The sequence below is a fragment of the Anser anser genome (genome assembly GCF_964211835.1).
Source record: "Anser anser genome assembly, chromosome: 2".
Classification (NCBI taxonomy): Eukaryota; Metazoa; Chordata; class Aves; order Anseriformes; family Anatidae; genus Anser; species Anser anser.
In genome coordinates, this window is record NC_139721.1 from 110391749 (window position 1) to 110412004 (window position 20256).

The following is a 20256-nucleotide window of genomic DNA, read 5'->3' on the forward strand; positions in this document are numbered from 1 at the left end:
GAAGGACCAAGATGATTATTTTCATGCTTTCAACTATTTTTGTGGCTTACTCCATGCTTATGAATGCACACATATTTTATTTTCCACATTAGCTAAATATATATTATTCCCCGCTATGTCTTTCAGGTTGTAGGGATCCTCGTTGGACTAGGTATCATAGCATTGGTGACCTCTCCCTTGCTGCTTGTGGCATCTCCATGCATCATCTGCTGCATTTGCAAATCTTGCCGAAGCAAAAAGAAAAAACACAGTCTGCCAGCAACCTAACTCTGCGTCTGTTTGAGCCTCTGTCTGTACAGCGTATGTTTGTGAGAAAGCACAATGGTTGTATTTTGGTGCCATACCTACCAAATAATGCTCCCTTTTTTTTTGCCAATTCTTGGGATAAGTGCCTATTCTCTACAGGCTACTCTATCACTTACAAGTTGCAGTGTGGAAAAACTCTAGATAATAATGCAGTACATACGGTATAGGTTTTTTGCTTTCTAAAAGAAAAACAGGACGCCGATCGGTAGTTCATACCCTTAAGTATGAGCCAGCTCTTGAGATTGCTAGAAGATTGCCACCTTCCATCAACTGCACAAGTTGATCCTGCAGTATTATTCTGCCTTTGCAGACCCAACTGTTACTGTCATGCTTTCTGTTGGTTCTTGGTGACAGTCGGATTTCTCAGAAAGTTTTGGGTATTTTACAACGGGGAGAGGGAAAAGCTTGCTAAAGGTCTTCTGCCTGCTAGCTTGTGTCCCGTTAGAGGTAAAAAACTGTTAAGAAAATATATTGACAGTTTCCTGTCAACTGGCTGCCATGGCATTTCTTTCAGCATTGAAATCAATGGGATTCATATTACTGATCTCAATTACAGAAGTAAAAACCAACAAAACTATTTGTAAGACAGAGCTCTCTCTTAAGAGACTGGACTAGCTTGGGAAAATAGATGCTTTTTTCAGATCAAATGAGACGTACCTACATTGAAATACAAGGACTAAGCATATTTCCCTGCTATTGGGCATGCCTTTTGTCAGTAACGTGGGTGTAGTAAAGTCACTAGGAATCTGGTGTTTTAGGAAAGGCTCCTATTTTGTGCAGTACTGGGATCTTGGCTGGGCGCATATACAGTGACCTCGTGTGTGGATATACTGAGTACATAATGCACAATTTATTTTCCAGGCAGTCAGTATATTTTTTCAGCAGTTTACATGGGGTAGCAGCAAGAACCCTGTAAAACATTACTCAGAACAGGCTAAACCAAAACCCTCTCTTGAACGTTACGGACCTGCTGAAGTGAATACTTGAGAAATGCTGTGTAAATGTAAGCTCCATCCATTGGTGAATATTTCTTCTGTCCCACTCAAGGTTAACAAACTTTGTTACCGCTCATTTTTAGTTACTCTGAATATGAAAGCCTGTCATTTTATACACCCTTTGTTTTCATTTGGTGCCTCACCACTAAACTGATTTAGACCCTGGTATCAGTTACACCCGTATAAATTCACTGAAACCTCCCTGAAGAGCTGGAGTTACTTCAGGCTCACCCAGTAGCTGAGTTCAGACTCTGCTACATGCATTTATTTCCTTAATGGCTGGTGCTCCTCAAAACCCTGGCCAGCAGCATCTTTTGTTCTGGACTTGCAGTGCATTTTATATGTGTGGGAACTGATACGAGTTTGCACTGTTTAATCAGTTGTAATTCCAAACCCTTTGCAAAAGGGCTGCAAGTTTTAAATGGGATGCTCAACCTGAGCATCATGTCAGGCTTTTCCTCCTTGGTCCTACCCTCCTCCATGCATGCAATGCGAAGCACCAGAAGAATGCTGCAAAGAACGTCTTTTCTGTTGCGTTTGGCTGAGCCTCAGGAACTTTGCCTTCTTGGCAGCCATAAATGTGACCTTTTTTGTTTAACTTCCCCCTCTGTTAACTGTAACAGAAGTGGTAGATTTTCTTATTTTAAGAAAGTGTAGTCTGTTGAGCAGACTAGCAGGGACAAAGGCCTTAAATGATGTTGTCTGTTTTACTTTTTAATCAATTTCTCTTATAAATGCTATCTGACTTTGCTACTAGTCGTGACTGGAGGGCAGGCAGCACTCGCCAGTTTGAAAGGTTATATTTATTCTCCATCCGTGGCTTCTAAGGGAAGCAGAAAGGTAGTCAGTACATTTTAAATACAGAGTGCAATGCAGACAACTACGATTTATAATAAGTAGAGAATGTTTTCTGTATGTGTTTTCTTTAACAGCAGTAATGGTTGTGCTTGGGGGCACTTGTGACAGATTAAAGTATCTAGCCCTCGGCTTTACACTATTTTTCTACCTACATTTTTACCTGCCGTTTTCTACATACATTTACCTGCCATTTCCAGCTTATTGAGGAACTTTCAGTTGAGAGTCTTACTTTAAGGAAGCCCTCAAGGACAAAGATACAGGAGCTGTACAGTCTCTTTAACCATAACCAGCAAGTAATGATACCCTTTGCATGTTAAACTTTTTTTTTTCATGTTTTGTGGTCTTCAATACACCTTCTGCTAGCCCAATTTCTTTCTTTGTCAACTTCCTCTTTCGTTTGTAGTTTTTGCTAAAACGCCCAGTGAAATGAAGGTGTCTCATGGTTTTTCGTTAGTACTGCTGCGTTAATGAAATTGCCAGGTTCTTCCCTCTGTTAAAGGAATGCAGCTGAAGGCAGTATCTTGCCCAGAATACGCTAAAAGACATAAGGTCACCATTTATATTATAAAACAAATTCCAGCTTGTTTAGTTCTTTAAATGCTGTCTGAAGTTAATGTAGCTCTCTCCAGAAAATAGCAATTTGTTTCAGTGGTTTGAAGGATAATGTTTTATAAAAGTAGTGCACACGTGCATAGCTACAAAGTCTGTGAAAGCAATGCTTTTCTGTCTATTTTTATTAACTTCTCAGTTTGAGTGCAGGATAACTTCTCTCAGAGATTAATATCTACAGAGCAGAAGGAAGATGTGCCTTTTCCGTGTGCACTTCTTATTGCTTGAGCCAGTTTAGGTGTCCAGTGGGTGTACCAAAAGCAGTAGAAGTTTAGTATCTGGATGTTAGGGCAACCTAAGAGCCAGAATGCCAATCCAGGCATTTAAGGAGCCTGTATGCCCAGATATTAGCTGGGGGTCTTTACCCAAAAGCTGGATAAAGTGGCATGAACTACAGGCACTCCTTTCTTTGGCTGTGTAGATGCAACAAATTGATCAAGAAGGAAGCTCCAGAACTACTTTAGAGCTTAAACTATAAATCTTATGAGGATTAACTTATTTAAAAGGCTTTGCCCAGTACACTATGTATCCTGGCTTTTCTTTGCGTAGGGATGCCTGAGCATGTGCTCTAAGTAGACTGTGACCTGGCCAGCTCATAAGGATGCACTAACTCTGCCAGGTAGAGCTGTACCTGTGCTGAAGTGCCAGGAGCAGTAGGGCCCTGTTGCCTTGCTTTCCAGCAGGCAACTATTTTGCCCCAACTGGTCATATGCAGTCATACACAATGAACCTTTTTAGCAAGAGTGTTTTTTACGGGGTTTCTTTTTAAAAAAAAAACAACAACAAACTCACTTTATAAGAAATGTATTGCAAGCTTGGCAAATAATATGAACAGAAATTAGGGAGAAAACAAACAAACAAAACAAAACAAAAAATGGGACTCTGGCTGCTTTTGACTCTTCTAAATCGATGTAGTTGTAAGTCTGCCCTCTTGAACTCCATCTATGTGATGCGGTGCATGTTAGTATCAGCCCTCATCCTCACCACTCTCACCATCTATCCTTGTTCTCCTTTCACATGTGGTTGGTGTGCAGGAAGCACCCAAGGGAGAATTCCAGGCTTTGGCAGGGTTGGGTGCTGCGCAGGAGCTGGGGTGTATGGCACACCTGCAACCCTCCCTGGCTCTGTTGCCAATTCTCCCTGTGGCCTTTAACCGCTGAGACAAACTTTGCTTTTTTTGGCTATTTATTTTGGCTATTAATGTTAGATTGACAATGTCTACAGATGACTCCTTTGGAGAACAAAAGTCACAACTGTCTATTCCCTATGAGTCAGAGGCATTCAGCCCTTCAGAATATTGGGCTATGGATGTCTAAAGATCCAATCCTAAAAGTCTAGAAAGTAATGGAAATTTGTATTTTTACTGCAGCTGGCCACAAATCTCCATGGCCACATACCTCACCGTAATTTCTCTGCAGTCATGGCAGCTGTGTTGAATACAGCTGGGGATCCAACTCTGCATCTCTTGTCCTTGTGTTACAATGAGGGTGGTAGTACCTGCTTCCAAAACCACTTGTCAATAAGAAGTAAACATCTCTCATGCTAGAGCATAAGTACTTCTCTGCAGTATTTATCGTAGAACTATGGGAGATGGTCAAGGTGGCCTTTCAGTAACTGGTTATTTTTTAATGGCACATGGGGTTACTTATTTCAAAGGAAGGCACGAAGGGTTACAGTAACTGATGTTTCTGCAGTGCTTTAATGATGCTAAATGCTATGTACGGTTGTCTGTCCAGTAACATAGCAGAAAATAAAGTCCAAAGATAAGTATATATTTTTTTTACTTGAATAAACTTAAGAGAAACTGGATATTATCTTCATATTTGCTTGAAGATATGCAAGTGGACAGAAATCAACTGTGTTTCCACAACAGGACAATGAAACCAGCTTTTAACTGCTCTCTTCTCTGGTACCACAGCAGGTGGTTGTGTTGCAGTCCCTGCCACTTTAAAAATTGGAAATCTGTTTTGCACTGTAATCTCTGTCTGTCAGTCATTCTTTTCTTTTCTCATACAAAATCCTTTTAAGATTGTGCTTTTCATCCCCTGTCTCAGGCCAAAGATTTCTAGAGTGAAATTAGTAGATTTCTTTATATGAGGATAAAAACCTTCCAACAAATTTCTCAGAGGTTTTATTAAGAAATTTGATGCTTAGATAATGACCAAAGATAGAAATTTCAAACTTGGCTTGTTTAGAAAAACTCATTGATACTTAAGAGGTTGTCTTGGAATCCCTAAATAAGGACTGCTTTGTTAGAGCCCAACAGCTTTTGAGTTTCACATGAAATATGCTTCTACTGTTGAGCAGACTTTTTGGAAATATACTGGGCAAAAAATAAAACTTACATACATGTTTTCATTTTATACATCAAAAAATAGTCTCTTGTAGGTCTCCATATTTTAGGGATCCACCCCCCCTGGAAGCTTTCTCAGATATATGTAAGATAATTTAAGAAATTCAATAAAACAGTTTTAACAGAGTGTTCTAGTTATAGACAGTCAAGTAAGACTCGTAAGCTAGTAAGACATCTCCCTTGTGTGTAAGTATGTAGTATCAGGCCCTAATTTATGTGGCTAGCAATAAAGATGTGAAAATGTACTTCTGAAATAATGAGAGTTGATTCTTCTGCAGTCTGCCAGAAGGTCAACTTACTGCTACGATTATGAAAAACTTCAGTCTAATATTTATTTGTCTTCTGGTTAGTAATGTAGTGAGAGAGTAATGGTTTTTGCAGAACAAGAAGCCCAAAGGTCTATTTTGTGTCACTACACTCAGTTTCTGAGAACCAATGCATGTTTATAATTTATAATTTATACAATTCACATATAATTTATATTTTGTAATTATACCAATTCTGAAGTATAGTTGGCTTTTATCGTGTGATACATTTATTTTTAATTGCATTCATATGGGAAACCTTTCCTCTTCTACTTACTGTGGAGAAAGTTGTTGTGTTCCAGGCAGGGTAAACTCCTATGGTTTGGTGCAGTCCACAGCAAATGTTCTGTACTGTTTTTTTAGTTACATCAGATTGTTTTGTTACGATCCCTCAAGTTAGTTCTTTGAATCATGCAAATTCCTATTGTTAGGGAAGGTAATTTCCTAGTAATGAATTTTATTGACCATCACGATCTGGGCTATTCAAGATGATGGTGGTTGACAAGGTCCACCACCTTTTTAGAGGACATGAAATCATTCTTTCCCCTTCTTTTTCCCGTTCTGTGTAAGAGGCTTTCTCTGTTCCTAGCTGAAAATTAAAGACTTAAATAATTTGTCTGTGCCTTCTGGATATTCAAACAGAAGCAACAGCTTCTGGTGGCCACATGCCAGGAGATCCTGGTCAGGTCGAAGGCGTGATGCCACAACATGTGTGCAATGAGGTAGTTACATTTCAGGAAGGTGCCTGGGCTTTTACAGCTTGCTGGGACACATGCAATAGATGTGGTGCACAAGGGACTGGTCTGAGAGGCTTCATGAGCGCTGCCAGCTGTATGGCATGTATGGCGCGAAGCCCGTGCAGCACCACAGCCAGGACGCCAGGCCAGGTCACTGTGCATGTGTGTCTCCCAGAGTTTCATCAGGGCCACCATCTCTAGCTTGCCCGTAACTATATACCTGACCCCCAAACTCCCCAAATGCCACAGCAAACCTGTGTTCCTTCGGTTTTGCAGGCTCTGCTACTGGTCTGTCTCAGAGAAACCACAGTTCAGATGAGTTATTTGGAGTTGGCCTGGTGTAGGTGTGCATTTTGCCTAATATCTAGGAAGAGTAGCAGAACTGCTATATACCCTGACGATACTAGCATCGCCGGTGCCAAGTGTCACCCTGTGAGAACTCCAAACTACCACAGGGTTGCATATTTCTGGGGAAAAGTGCATAAGCTCTTGCTGGTGGGAAGTCTCCTGGCTGGACACACTGCGCTGCTTTCCAATGCGTCGGCGTTTGAAACGAAGCCTCGGTTTGACAGGAGCAGGACACAGGACACTTCATTGCTGTGCTGGGTGGGTGGCATGGAAAGGAATGGTTTTGTCTCGACAGCAGGAAGCAAATTCCTCTTCAGAGGACCAGCCCTTCCTGTTCAGGGGGACTTGCCTTCTGCGCTGCGCTGCACAAGGGTGAACTCCTCTTCAGCGTCTAGATGTCGTTTCCCTGGTACCTGTTTAAGCTTATGTTTTGTTTATCTGGGTTTCTTCTTTTCTTCCAGGTAATACACTTTCTTCACCACTTTTATCCTGGTGAAGGGCAAAAAGGGTTTGATCTTTGTAAGATTTGTTAAAATATTTTTGTGTTTATAAGAAAGCCGACGTATAAAGAAATAAGTGCTTTTGTAAAATTTTGGTTGTATGATTCAGCATTTAAACATTTTACAGATGCAATTTTTTGCACTCTCTCTGCATACATTCATAAAAGTATATATTTATTTTCCATCTTTGAGATTTACTTCATTTTTTTCTTCCGATGTTACAAAATGCAGTATGTACAACATTAAAAAATTAGTGAAAAGACATTTATCTCATTTTGTTGTCTGTCTTTAAAAAGATTAACATTTGGTTCAAAAAATGTGGGAACAAACACATCTGGGGTGCTCACTAGAAATTTTGAGAATAAAAGAGGATAGATCAGAATCTTGACTCTTATCTGCTTTCTAAAACATAAATGGCGTTAAGCTGTAAGCAGTACCTCCCCTGGGCTCCTTAACAGCCTTTGAGATTGGTGTAAATCCATTTACAGAGAGTGGGGCAAGCTCTGGCTTAGCTCCTGCGTGCCACTGCGGCATTGCTCTTTTCTCTCTGCAGGTGGGGTGCAGGATTCCTGTAAACCTGGTCCCTCGCACGGTCTGGTGGGAACCACGACCTGGGGCATACCAGGAGCAGCCAGAGCTACCTGCAAGTGGGGAACCCATGGGAAGCTGCAGTAAGGGAAGTCTGCTGCTTCAAAGCCCCTCTTCACATCCTTTGCTCCCTCAACCCTGCCTGTCCTTGCAGCAGAATTGGGCCTCATGGTCTGTGTTGCCAAAAGACATAACGAAACATTACACTCAGCTGTGTCATTTCACATAAAAACGCTCCTTAGTTTTCTTGCACACCCATTTCCTACTGTGTTTATAAGGGACAATCGCAGCTGTGTTTCTGAGCATCGAATATTAAGGTGATGCTTACTATTAAATATTTCTATCCCAACTACAATTACTCAGCATCTGAAGTAGGATTTTCCAGCTGAGTGGCACATCCTCAAAAACCCAGCATATCATCTGTGGAGCTTTTCACCTCAACAGATTATCGGACAGATCTTGAGAGTTTTGGCTTTCAGGAAACATGTTTTTGGGATGAGGGTTGAGGGGAACGACTGAGAAGACTGTTTTCACCTGACATTGCGTTTGTAACCATGTCACTATTTTCACCTGCAGCTCAAAATTTCAGCCATACCCATGCATTTTTTTTCCCACCAGTTTGCTCAGAGTATATTCAGCACTGATGTTATTTTATTTAAACACAGCCATTTTATTTATTGAGTTGGCTTTTTATTATTTTTTTTTTAATTTTATTTTTTAATAGCCAATGCTCTGGTTTTGTTCTGTCAATGTGCAACAATGCCGTGGCAATGCATTGGCCCAGACAGTAACATGCATGACACATTGCAGCAGACTGAATACTTCCAGCACAGCAGTTTTCCATCAGAGGATCTTGCTGATGATAGAGGAACCAGCATTGTGGTGGGAATGTGTCAATTCCATCAAACTCCCAATGGAAACCAGCTGTTGGCAGCCAACACGCCTGGTGCCCTGCCAGCCCACCAGCTGCTGACAGTGGGCAAGCTGCCCGGCTTCCCACCTGGTAGACGAGTGAGCTGCCGGCTCCTCATGTTGCAACTTCAGAAAAAAAAAAAAAAAAGTTTTCCAAGGCAAAAATTCAACATTTCTGAATTTCTCTGCAATTTTTAAAATTCCAGATCAGACAAGCGTGAGCAATTTTCAGCTGAGCAGAAATGGTAGAGGCACCACAACTCCTGTGTGGTCACAAGTTCTTCCACGTGCACTTGTTCTTCAGTAGAAATGGGAACTACCTACCACATTCAATTCACTTTCTTAATGTGAGAAGGGAACTAGCACTCACCATTACTCCTGCTAACCCAAAAATCTGACCAGGTTTTCAAAAAAAAAAAAAAGAAAAAAGAAAAAAGTTAATAGCTTCAAATTTGATTTGTTTCTAGCTTCAGTGTGCAATTTTCCCCCCAGTTCCAGTACTTGTCATAAAGGCCAGTTTTCTTCAATGAGTAGTGGTTTATTTCAGGGTTATTTATGACTAAGCCCCTGGATTTTAAACTTCCTGTATTTTTTGAGGTTACAAAAGATGTCCTTTACCTTAACTTGTATGTACGTAACAGCTATCTGCCCACCCATGCCCATATCTCTTTTTGTGTTGGGGTGAATGTTGACTTAAATGTTACCTTCAGCCCGAACTGTCCTTCCAGTTTGACAAACGTCACCCATGTCAGTCTCACAAAACACCTCCTGAGGTCTCCCAGCGAGAAGTTGGTGTTTTGTTCTGGTGTGACCCCGTGGGTGATGCCTGTCCACCCTATAATGATGCTATCATGCTTTTTCATGTGGCCTGTGACTTCATGGGGTTGTTTCCTCCTCTGCAGCAGCCAATGGCCTCCAAGACAGCTCACAGGAGGTGGTTTCATCTACTCTCAAAGAGTCATTAAGGCCAGGTTCATCCCACCAGAGTGAAATGCCGCAATCAGGAAATAGGTCCCTGCTGGTATCTTCAGTGCTCATCCCTGCGAGCTGACCCAGTTCACCACTGCGCTGACCTGTCTTTTGGAGGTGCCTCCTCTCTTCTTACACGGAGGACACCCAAAGGGTCTGTGCTCCTATCTCCCATGCCTCAGCGGTGCTGCAAAGTCAGCTGTGGCCAGCGTGTCTTCTGCTGTGGGGCAGCATGCAGAGCCTTGCAGGTGTCCAACATGCAAACTCAAAGCAGCGAGTCTGTTGTGATATTCAACAGCAGCAACTAAATCCTTTCTTGCTGTTCCTTTCCCTAAACTGAGCTGTAGCAGGGCTACCAAAGAGAATAGCTGTGCTTGAAAATCTGGTGGGAAGGCTGGAGTACCTGCTGGGGGCAGAGTTTCTGAGTAACAGTCCAGTGCTCACACCTGCCCAAAGACAGGCCTGTGTTTTATCCGCAAAGGGAAAACTGCAGGACTCCGGGTTCCCAAACTGAAGCTGCAGAAAATTTCCCCAGAGGGGTAATAGTCCAAGCAGGAGAACCCCTGGTTTTCTTCAGACTGAAAATTTGAAAATTGACTCTTTTTTTTTTCCCTCCTCTTTTTTCTAATATCATGTGGTACACAAACAAACAAAAAACATTCCTGATGCTGACCTCCTATTAGAACAATCCATTAGCAGGCACAGTTTGTAATTTGCCAGTCTTGCTTTACCAAGAGCCATGTCAATGACAAAATATCAGCCTTTGAGAAAGCCTTGAGGACTGGTCAATTAGTGAGTAATTAAGTTTTTCTCTGTCTTAGCTAATGAATTGACTTTAAGCCCAGATGAGTGTCTGTGCCTGTAGCAGCTTGTGCTGCTGCCTGTCACTGGAGGAAGGAGACTCCTGCTACTTCAGCAGCTGTTCCTGTTGCAGATGGTCCTGGAAGTAACAGTGAGTGAGGAAGCAGCTCCTGGGAGTGTTATTGTGCTAGTTTTGTAGTGTCCAAGGCACTACTGTGGTATAATGCTACTTTTAAAACACAATTGTTATGGAAAGTAAGCTTCTAGCTTTGTTCAGGCTACGATGTGAGAGGCCTGGGGGCCTCTAGTCCGTGTCATCCATAAGTTTTGATACCACCACAGAAGGAGCAATCTCTGGCTCCTTGGGGGCATTGCCTTAAAGGTGATGATAGGGATCCTCTGGATCTTATTAATGTTTACAAATATCTTAAGTGTGGGAGACAGGGGGATTTGGCCAACCTCTTTTCGGTGGTTTGTGGGGACAGGACAAGGGGCAATGGCCACAAAATGGAGCACAGGAAGTTCGGCACCAACATGCGAAAGAACTTCTTCACGGTGAGGGTGACGGAGCACTGGAACAGGCTGCCCAGGGAGGCTGGGGAGTCCCCATCTGGACGCCTACCTGGGCAGCCTGCTCTAGGGAACCTGTTTTGTCAGGGGGGTTTGACCCGATGATCTCTTGAGGTCCCTTCCAACCCCTACAATTCTGCAATTCTCTGGGCCCCAGGGGGACCAAGTACCCTCTCATCTGGGTGAGGAGTTGCAGCAGGGGCTGGTGTTGCTGTGGTGGCCTGCCATCACCTCAGGTCTCCCTGGTGTGCGGTCTGGGGTGCTTAGCAGCAGGGGCTTGGGGTGCATAAAAAAAAAAAAACAACCTTGTCCTTTTCTCCCTCAGGAGCTGTGTAAAATTTCTTATGGTAAAGCTATTGCCATAGGAAACAATTTCCGGTGACGAAGTTAATTTTGGCATTGGCTTTGAAATGCCTAAGCAAATAGTAGAAGTCCACATGTGTGTTTTTTCTAATCTGGAGCTCCTGTCTGTATCGCAGGTAGCTTTTTGGAGGAAAAAAATTTTGCTGCTCACCTGTTAGCTAAAAGCATCCTGATTAAACTCCACCAGGTAATTACAACCTGCTTGCTAATTCTAACCATGAAGGAGGGTGGTATCCCATAAATAATCCTTTCATCTGGGCTGAAGTGGGTCAGCAACACCTTCACTGACATCAGTGTGCTCAGAGACTGTGTGGCACTGAGCTGTGCATGTGTTGCTGTGTCCTCTGACAGGGACTCGCTCATCGCCTGCACAGAGCTGTGAGCAGGGCCTCCACAGTGAGCCAAAAGGATCAACGCTGGTGATCCTCTCACTTCTGCCCCCTGACACGAGAGCACCTTCTCCCTGCAAAGGCCTAATCACATCTAGATTAGCCAGTAAAACTAGCTGTGTGCTTAAAGTGAGGTCAATTAGGAGAAACTGGGGACTGTCTCCTCCATTCACAGGTGTGGAGGCTTAGTAGGTGACTAGCAGGTGTGACTAGCATATATGTAAATAGCAGGGGATAATTCAGTGAGAAATAAGGATGTATCAGCTAATTAAAAGTGAAATCATAATTCTAAGCTTCTGGTGGTCTGTGATCCCTTCAAGCATTTTGGTCACTCTTCACAGCTGCGGCTTGGGTTCAGATAGCTTCAGGCCTGGGTCTGTGGCTGTGCTTCATGTTGCATTTTCATGAGCTTCCCAGTAAGGCCAGCATAGACTACGCCAAGCCTGTGCCAACGTGTAAACTCTTGTGGGACAGCGACTGTGGGAGAAGAGCCTGGTGTAGTGGTGGGCATGGAGGCTACTGAGACTGGTAGACCCACCTCCCACTGGGAGACCCACCTCCCTCCAGCAGCCTCATCCATGGCTGATGCCACCTGAGGCACTTGTTGGGCCCCAAACGCCATGTGTCCATGCCTGGTCCCATGCTGATGTATTTTGGACACCTCTGATACAAGGCCAGACCCACTTAAAATCATGGGAAGGCTTTGCTATATAAACAATAAATAGCAGACAAGTATTTTGCTAGATTGAGTCCTGTGGTAGCAGCACAGCACCCCAAGATCCCTCTCCCCTTCCTCTGGGAAGGCAACAGTGTCTGAGATTTGGGGTTTTGTGTTGGTGTATATCTATGATATTCATTAAGCTGATGTCACATAGGAAGTATTAGCACTGGTGGTTAGGACTACTTACAGCCGTGGCACTGAGGTATTATTATAAAACCCATTATTCACAAGCTATCATTACACAATCACAGATAATGACGGTTATATAAATGCTACCATATTACCTATCTATTTATTTTTATGCACCTAATGACCTCAAAACACCTAAGATGACTGGCTTCTTCTCAGAAATGATTATGCCTCAGCATGCGTGAGACTAAAACATAGAGCAACTGTCCAAGGTCTAGGGAAGTGCAGCAGTGATAAGGTGGTGGGGCTGCAGAGGGCACTGCTTTGCTCGGGGAAGGTGAAAGCTGCCGTTTCAGTGGGGAGTACTGGGGCCAGGGCACTGATGCTCTGTTATGAAGGTTGCTTGTGTGGGGGTCTCGGTGCTGGTGCAAAGGCTCCTTTATAGCCCGTGGACTCCATAAAGCGGCATATGTACTATAGCTTCCTCCCCAGGAGGTTTTCTTCAAAAAAAAAAGAACACAACAAAAATGAAACAAACAAACCACCAACACGAAACAGATGCTAATGTACTAAAATGAAACATTATTTTAAACTCTTCATCTAGAAACTATTTGTTTCTCGCTATATTCTTTGTATATAACTTGCTTCATGTGCTTCAGGAAATCAAGTGGGGGAAGATGTACAAATTAAGATAGGGGACAAAAAAAAGCGCCAAATACTGTGTCTGATGTAGCATTCTGCTTTTTTTTTTTTTTTTTTGGTTGCTGTACAGATACAAATGCAGCACGGTAAGTCCATGGGCACCCTTTAATGCACCTCTGGTATTAGCTGCTGATGTTGAGGATCACAATCAGTTCGCCCTGAGGTGAAACAACCCACCACCTTACTTCCACCCTTCTGGAGGATGGGGCTTGTGATGTGTGAGAGGAGCAGTCGCTGCTGCTGCTGAGTGAACTTATGCAGAGGGGAAAGTGAGTATGGGAAGGGAGAAGGGGACTAAGAGAAATGGAGAGCTGGCTTGTACCTCTAGAGAGTCTGCTGATCTACCATACCCCTGATCAGCATTAGTGTGAGCGGTGCTACATCACCCCTGCTTCCCGGAACCGGTGGAGTCACTCGAAATGCTGTGCAGCGAGAGGCATTTGATTGTTGGCTTGGGACACAGCTCATCTTCTGAAGGAAGGATTACATGGGGGACAGATGAAGCTGGGGCTAGGAAATAAAAAGCAGGTTAGCGTAACTGTCTGATTCATAAAAGCGAAAAAGGTGTGGATTGTGGCCAGATAATTTCACAAAGTGCTGTAGCTGTTTTCCCTGAACATTGCACAGTCTCTGCTGGGAGGCAGCTGGTGTGGGCCCACTGATGGACTTCACCTCTGCTCCTGGAGGTGTTTCTGGATTTCAGAGGTGGGTGTTGAGTGTCCGATAGGTGGGCCTCACTATGTGGTAGCTCAGGGACTGGCAGACAGTGGACACCATGGCATTACCTCATGTGCCACCAAGGTGGATGCTGGCCCAGGCAGGAGAGAGGTACAGCCACCACCAGGGAGGTGGCCTTTGGGCCTGCTGTGCCCTGCTGCCACAGGAGGTCTCCAAGGATCACACCAGGTGGGCCTTTCTGTTTTGCCCTGTGGATCCAGCGTGATGGTGGGATGAACAGCCCTTAGCTAATATCTTGTATATCAGTGTCTAATTTTTTTCCACCTTTTCCAGCATCTTCAGGAGAATTTTAGAGTCAATGTCAGGCCTCAGGTGGGTACAGCTTTCCTGAGTTGATCCTGTAGAGAGGGGTCCCAGACACTGAACTCCTTCTCATAATCAAGACTTGTAGGCACCTGGTTTGAGCATCACTTGTGAATCCTTAAGGGGATTGTCAGAAGCTGTGTTAACATCCTTGTCCATCCCAGTTCGCTTCCCCCACTCCCAAAAGCCTCTCACAAATGGCCTCGAGGGAGGGTGAGGCAGAGCCACCAGCTGGAGCCAAGTCCTTTTCCCAGAATATAGGACACCCTTCCTTAGAGGTGGTCATGCTCTTGGTCACACGTGGAGACTACCCACAGCTGGTGTGCAGACCTTAAAGGTTACAAGGGGACTCAAAGCATGCTTGGGCTCAGGGAGCTGGCAGTAGGGCCCTGGCAGCAAATTCAGCTGGTACAAATAGGTTACATTCTCCAAATGCCTTACCACCTGACATGTTCAAACATGGCTTAAGTTGGAGTGATGCAACTTCCCATTAACTGAGATAACGAGGATTCTGCCATGGATCACTGTGTGAGGCTCTGCGAGGGCAAAGCAGGGTTCATTCTTCACTGAAATTAAAGGAAGTTTCTGAAATATCTCAGGCACTTCTCTGCATGGGCACTTTCCTATTACTTGCAGGAACAGAGCCTTTACAAGTTTGGAAATAACCTTTCTGTGTGTCTTTGTGTGTGAGTCCCTCAAAGGTTCTCTTTGGGGACTTTCCTCTGCTCCTTTTCCCTTTCTGCAGGCACAGCCCAGGGCAAGGAGCAGTGTTGGGGGAATTGCTGATCTTCCCCACCAGGTAGCTGCCCTCCATGCAGGGCAGAGTCCTGACCTGGAGGCTTCAGCCGAGCACCATTTTTAGATCCAAATCCTCACGTGTTCCCTGTCACTGGAGAAGAAGTCACTGTGGTGAGGGCTGGGGCCTGACCTCCCCAGCAGCTGCCAAACAGAGCTGCTGATGGAGTCAGCCAGCATGTTGCCTTTTAGAAAGCTGCTACCTATTTATATCTGAGTGTGCACCAAGAAAACGATGTTACCCATTTCCTGCTGAAAGTGCGAAGAATTTTCACATTGACACGAGCTGTGAAGGGTCTGGAGGTGCTGGTGAATCCCTCCTGCAGCCCCTGAGGGCTCCCTGTGGTTGCTGTCAGATCAGATAGGAAAGCTTGGCGTGGCTGAAAGCTGAAAGCTGCTGAAAATGCTGTTGCCAGAAAATATGAAGAAAATATCGGTGGGGTTGGGTTAAATGTTAGAAAGAGGTCAGATGAATGAAATCATGGACACTGCAGGAAGTGGAGCTCCCTGAACAGGAATGCAACCATCTGATAATACCAGCTGAGGCTGGATGAGCCATCAAAATCACCAGAACATGTTTTGAAGGAGCAGCTTTACCAGAGGGGCAATACAAGGTCAGGCAGGCTGCTGGAAGTGGGGTTGTTTTGGTATGGATAAATCTAGCATTGGAAGTGCTATAGTATGTGATGATTATGTTTTTCTGAAGTCTCAGCTCTGGAGGCATGCGGTCACACTAGACATCTTCATTTAGGGGGAAAAAAGTGCATTTTTAGTCCTTGCCATGCAGTAGGGTAATCTGAGCTTACCCGAGTGGATCAAAACCCATAAAAGTAAGAAAAGCACTCCTGGGATTTTTAGAGGATCAGTCAGCTCAAAGCCAATCTCCTTCCACATGGGAGCCTGGCTCAGAGCTATTCCCATGTGTGGAGATGGCACAAGTGCACTGCATACAGCACCTCATAAGTGTGTTCTTCCTACTGCACACACATTTTGTCCTCCCTCCCTGCACTGACAAGATTGTTTTTCTTCTCCTTCCCTTACATCTTCAATATTCTCATTACCTGATTATATCACACCCAAATTCCTACTTGTTTTGCCAGCACCCTTCCTCCTGTCTTTCCCCTTCCACTTTGCTGCTCTCTACAGGCTAAGGTGTAACTCGATGCACCTCTCCTGGTCACGAGCATCCCTGTGCATGTTCCTGCTCTCTTCTTGCTTGGCCTTTCTGCCCTAGGTTTTGTGGGAACAAAGACATGAGAGAGGAGGCAGGCAGCTTGAAGAAAGGAATGCAGGGGATGCATGTTTTATATTTTATGGCATGAATGCAAGCACTGCCTTGCTGTAGGGCAAGGGTTCACCTCGATCCTGTCCCCTTGTGATTACCTAAATGCAGATCATAAGAAGTGGAGTGTGACAGATGATTCTGTACCCCAGTATATCCACCTCAGCTTCTTTCAGGCAGAGGTTGAAGGCCCTAAAATAATCTCTCAGCCTGTGAGTTGTCATTGTTTTGAGAGTTTCATGAAGGGTGTGACATTTGGTGTGGCTGGCACAGCTGGGTGCCTTGTAGGCAAGGAACAGGGCTGGGGAAAGCAAACCTGGGAGCCGCCTCATTGCTCCTAACTCATGCGCTACATGAGTGTTTGTTTAGCCTGTTGTCATAAATTTTAAACCCCCTAGTCCTTGCTGCTACTTCTGCCCCTGGACAGGATGCACCAAACGTGTCAGCAAAGGCAGGATGTCTGGGGGGGCTCGCTGTGCTGCAGCCACCCTCCTAGGACGGGATCTGTCATGGGATATCACACGAGAAAATGCTGCATAATGCATGGCCTGTTGGATAACAAGAGGTATCCGTGCCACGTAAACAAGCACTGAAAACAGAACGAAACAAAAGAAACTGTTTCCCCACCTATGCTCTCTGCTTCACCCTCCTCTCATCCAGCAGAGTTGTTCAGGTGGGCGCTCCTCAAACAGAGCCTCTCCGTAGGCAGGTCAGGATGGAGATCAGCATGACCCGCTGGAGAGCAGGTGGCAACTCTGACGCACATCAGAGCAGGTATATAAGTGAAAAGAAGCAGCTCTAAAAAAATAAATAAAAAAGGCACAGAGGTCTGAGCTGACGGAGTAGTAAGAGCATGGAGGAAGCCCCCCTGAAAGCCTTCCCACAATTAGTGCTGGGAGACAGCAGCCCAGCTGGAGGGGAAGAGGTGGAGAAAGTGGTTCACGGCTCAGGGGAGGCTGAAGGCCTTGGGAGGAGTGTGGGCTGGGGAGGCAACGCACAACCGGCTGGTAACTGAGGAAGTTTGCAGAGAGCCCAGAGCAGAGCGCTCTGCTGTGACCCCTGCTGTTCCTGCGTGCAGCCAGGAAAACCAGCTGCTAAGAAACCGTGGGCTGATGGCGTGAAGATGCTCCGAGGAGGTATTTCCTGCAGGAGGGACTGATTTGGGATGGGATGGAGGTGCTGGAGGCTCTCCCGGCAGAGCCACCCACCACCTGTGTGTATGCCTTGCACCACTGGGAGAGGAAGAAGCGGTGGTGAGGAGGGGCTTGGGACCCCAGGGTGGAGGTGGCCCATCAGGCTTTGAAGTGTAGGTTTTTGCTGCCATCTAGTGACCTGCAGGGGTAAATAAAAATGTCCAAAAATGACGGGCTGCGAACCGAGCTGCTAAACTCGCAGAATTAAAAAGTAATCTGGCAATATCGTCGCCTTTGGTTTCTGTCTTCTGCAAAAGAACCGTGGGAAGCTTTGGCACTTTAGAAAGATGGCAGTGGGTAATTAGTCACGAAGCATATTTGTCATTGAATAAGGTTATTCCCAAAGTAGAGACAAAATTAGACCTGCCTTTTTTCTCTTTATCACTGCTGCTCCAGGTCAGAGTAGGTCTGCTTCCCCTTTGCTTGCTGTTTTCCTCTCTAACAGTGTCCTTGCAATGTCTGTACAGACATGGTGAGAAGCACATGGTAAAAACTTTGAGTACTGAGTAAACAGCAGTGATCACATTAAAAAGGGAAAAGGCCTTTTTATTTTGAAACTTTCAAGCACCCAAGGCTGACTTGATAACCATAACCCATAAAATTATTTCTTTCCCTGTGTTCAAGTGTAGAGAAGACCTAACATTACAGACAAATGGGGCATTGATCAGTTGTTTGAGTCTGTCATCGTGGTCAGAGATTTCTCAGCCCTCCTGGCTCCAGGAAACTTATAGGACTGCAGTTATCTTAAATTTTTTAAAGCAGACTCTTCCACAATCCCAGGTGGAAATTTATGAGGGTTTTCTACAGAAATCAAAGGGAGAAATTCCCGTGGATTGTGATTAGGATAAGATTACACCATAAAATTTGTGAGTCTATTTATGACTTCTGAAATAATAATGCAAAGAGAACATTTTTAACTTGAAAACATTTTGGGAAAGTTTCCTGAAGACTCTTTGCATATGATGTGCTGCTGCTGTGGCCTGTTCATCCCAGAATGTGTTACGGGTATGCAAACATTTCTCCTCTATCTCTAAATACCCTTGACAAGAGCTAACATCTTTGCATCCTCTTAGCACCAGCAGGCTTCTCCCCTCTGCCTCCAAGCAGTGGCCTGTGAGAGCAGTGATGGAAATGGTGTATTACAAAATGAGTTTACTCTCCCTTTCTTTGTGCCTTCCTCCCAGCCTGAAGCTTCCAGGGGAACCCCACCGTAAGGGCTCTTGCTGCTGAGAGCAGGAGGCCTAGAAATGCTGCAGGTATCCCATTAGCATTGCTTCAGTCTTTCTTGTTCCTTGGCACACCTCTGGGAGCCATGATGCCAGTGGTGATAAATCATTTCTGCTGCTCGTGTCCTTGGGGGCAGCTGCAGTAATTACTTGGAGTGACCCCTGCTTTCAGCCATCACGAAAACCTTGCCATAATCCCAGAAGAGCTTAAATCCTTGATAGGATGTAAAGTGCTGGCACCAAGGGCAGCATGTGTAGCCAAACAGGAATATAATGCTCCAACTACTGCCCTCCAACCTGTGTATTTTTAAAACAAGGTTAATGGTCTCTTGTTAAAAAGAACAAAGTTGCAGCACTCTTAAAAAGGTGGCTACTGTCTGCATAGCCATCTATAATTTTTTTTAAGACTATTACCCAGAAAACAGTGATGATGGTCCCCTTCATTGGAGTCTGGAGGTTTGTTCTGACACACCAGTGGGGTGTGTGTGTCTGATGCTCTGCGTGGCTGGGGATGGGAGTGGTGACTTTGGGACTGACAGCCTAATGAGAAGGTAGTGGTGTAATCCTTCCCCTCTCTGAAGGTGACTGTCTTTGCCATGATAAGTTTGCAGTGTGCTTTGAACACTAGGGAGGTGCAAAATCAGAGAGAGGCAAAGTCAAAAATCTCCTGGAGGTCTGCAGACTGCTCTCAGGTGGTGCACAAGAAGCAGAGCTGTTAGTGTTGACAAGATCTCCACACAGAGCAGTGCGCTTCCACAGGGTGAATGGTTTTCCCACCCTGCTGCAGGTGTCCAGCTGGTGAACTGGGTGAATTCTCCATCACTTAGAGTTACCAAGTCAAGATGAGATGCCTTTCCTAAAGTCGTGGTGTAACTAAGTCACAAGTGATTGTGTTTACAGCATCGTGAAAGCAGTAGCGCTTGCCCAAAACTTACTAGCCAATGGTTCACAAGTCTTGTATGTTGATGATGTTAAACCCCAATTTTTGTAATATCTTCCTCACAGCTAGCAAAGTGTTCAGATGCTTTACATTTCCAGAGCTGTTCTGTGTCACTTCTTACCTTTCCCTAAAACAGGGGGTAGGGAGCAGATCCTAGCAGAGGTCACGATCAACGGGTCCTTGCATTCTATTCCCCTTGACATATCTGAGAACATGGAAAAGCTCAAGTGGCTTCAGTGATCCCCCCAAAAGAATCAAAAGCTGACTACAGTGATGGTCATGTTTGGGATAGAGAAGGGCTGAGGGTTGTAGTGGTGGGGTTATGGTTATTTTATGTATGAACTTCTATGCACAGCTTTCCTCATGCTAGGAGCCAACTGTATGGCAGACATGCAGATCAACTTCCTGGCCAGCAGGACCAAAACTGGGACTTCAAAACTCCATGTAAAACTAATCAAAAACATCTGAGAAAATGCTTTGCTTCATTTGCACGGCAGGCAAAAGACTCTGTGCATGTCCTTTGGTGTTTGGGCACGAACAAGTAAGCACACAGGTAAACTATAATCCACTGAAATTGCTAGAACTAAATGGATGGATTAAAAAAAAAAAAAAGCCTGGCTTTGT

At 44.7% G+C, this 20256-nt stretch overlaps 2 protein-coding genes across 6 annotated transcripts in view; both read left to right on the top strand.

Annotated features, from left to right (window-relative positions):
* RNF144B (ring finger protein 144B) overlaps positions 1-7273 on the top strand; it is a 91761-nt gene extending 84488 nt beyond the window's left edge. For all 5 annotated transcript variants that reach the window (XM_083824064.1, XM_083824061.1, XM_083824060.1 and 2 more), the window contains one exon: positions 127-7273. In XM_083824064.1, the coding sequence (XP_083680190.1) occupies positions 127-267 (141 nt within the window). In that variant the 3' untranslated portion in view covers positions 268-7273. The remainder of the gene's footprint in view (positions 1-126) is intronic.
* Positions 7274-16433: 9160 nt separating this feature from the next.
* Positions 16434-20256, top strand: part of LOC310894206 (uncharacterized protein) — a 182138-nt gene continuing 178315 nt past the window's right edge. Inside the window, exon 1 of the transcript XR_014579672.1 lies at positions 16434-17409. The gene's annotated coding sequence lies outside the window, so the exon portion shown is untranslated. The remainder of the gene's footprint in view (positions 17410-20256) is intronic.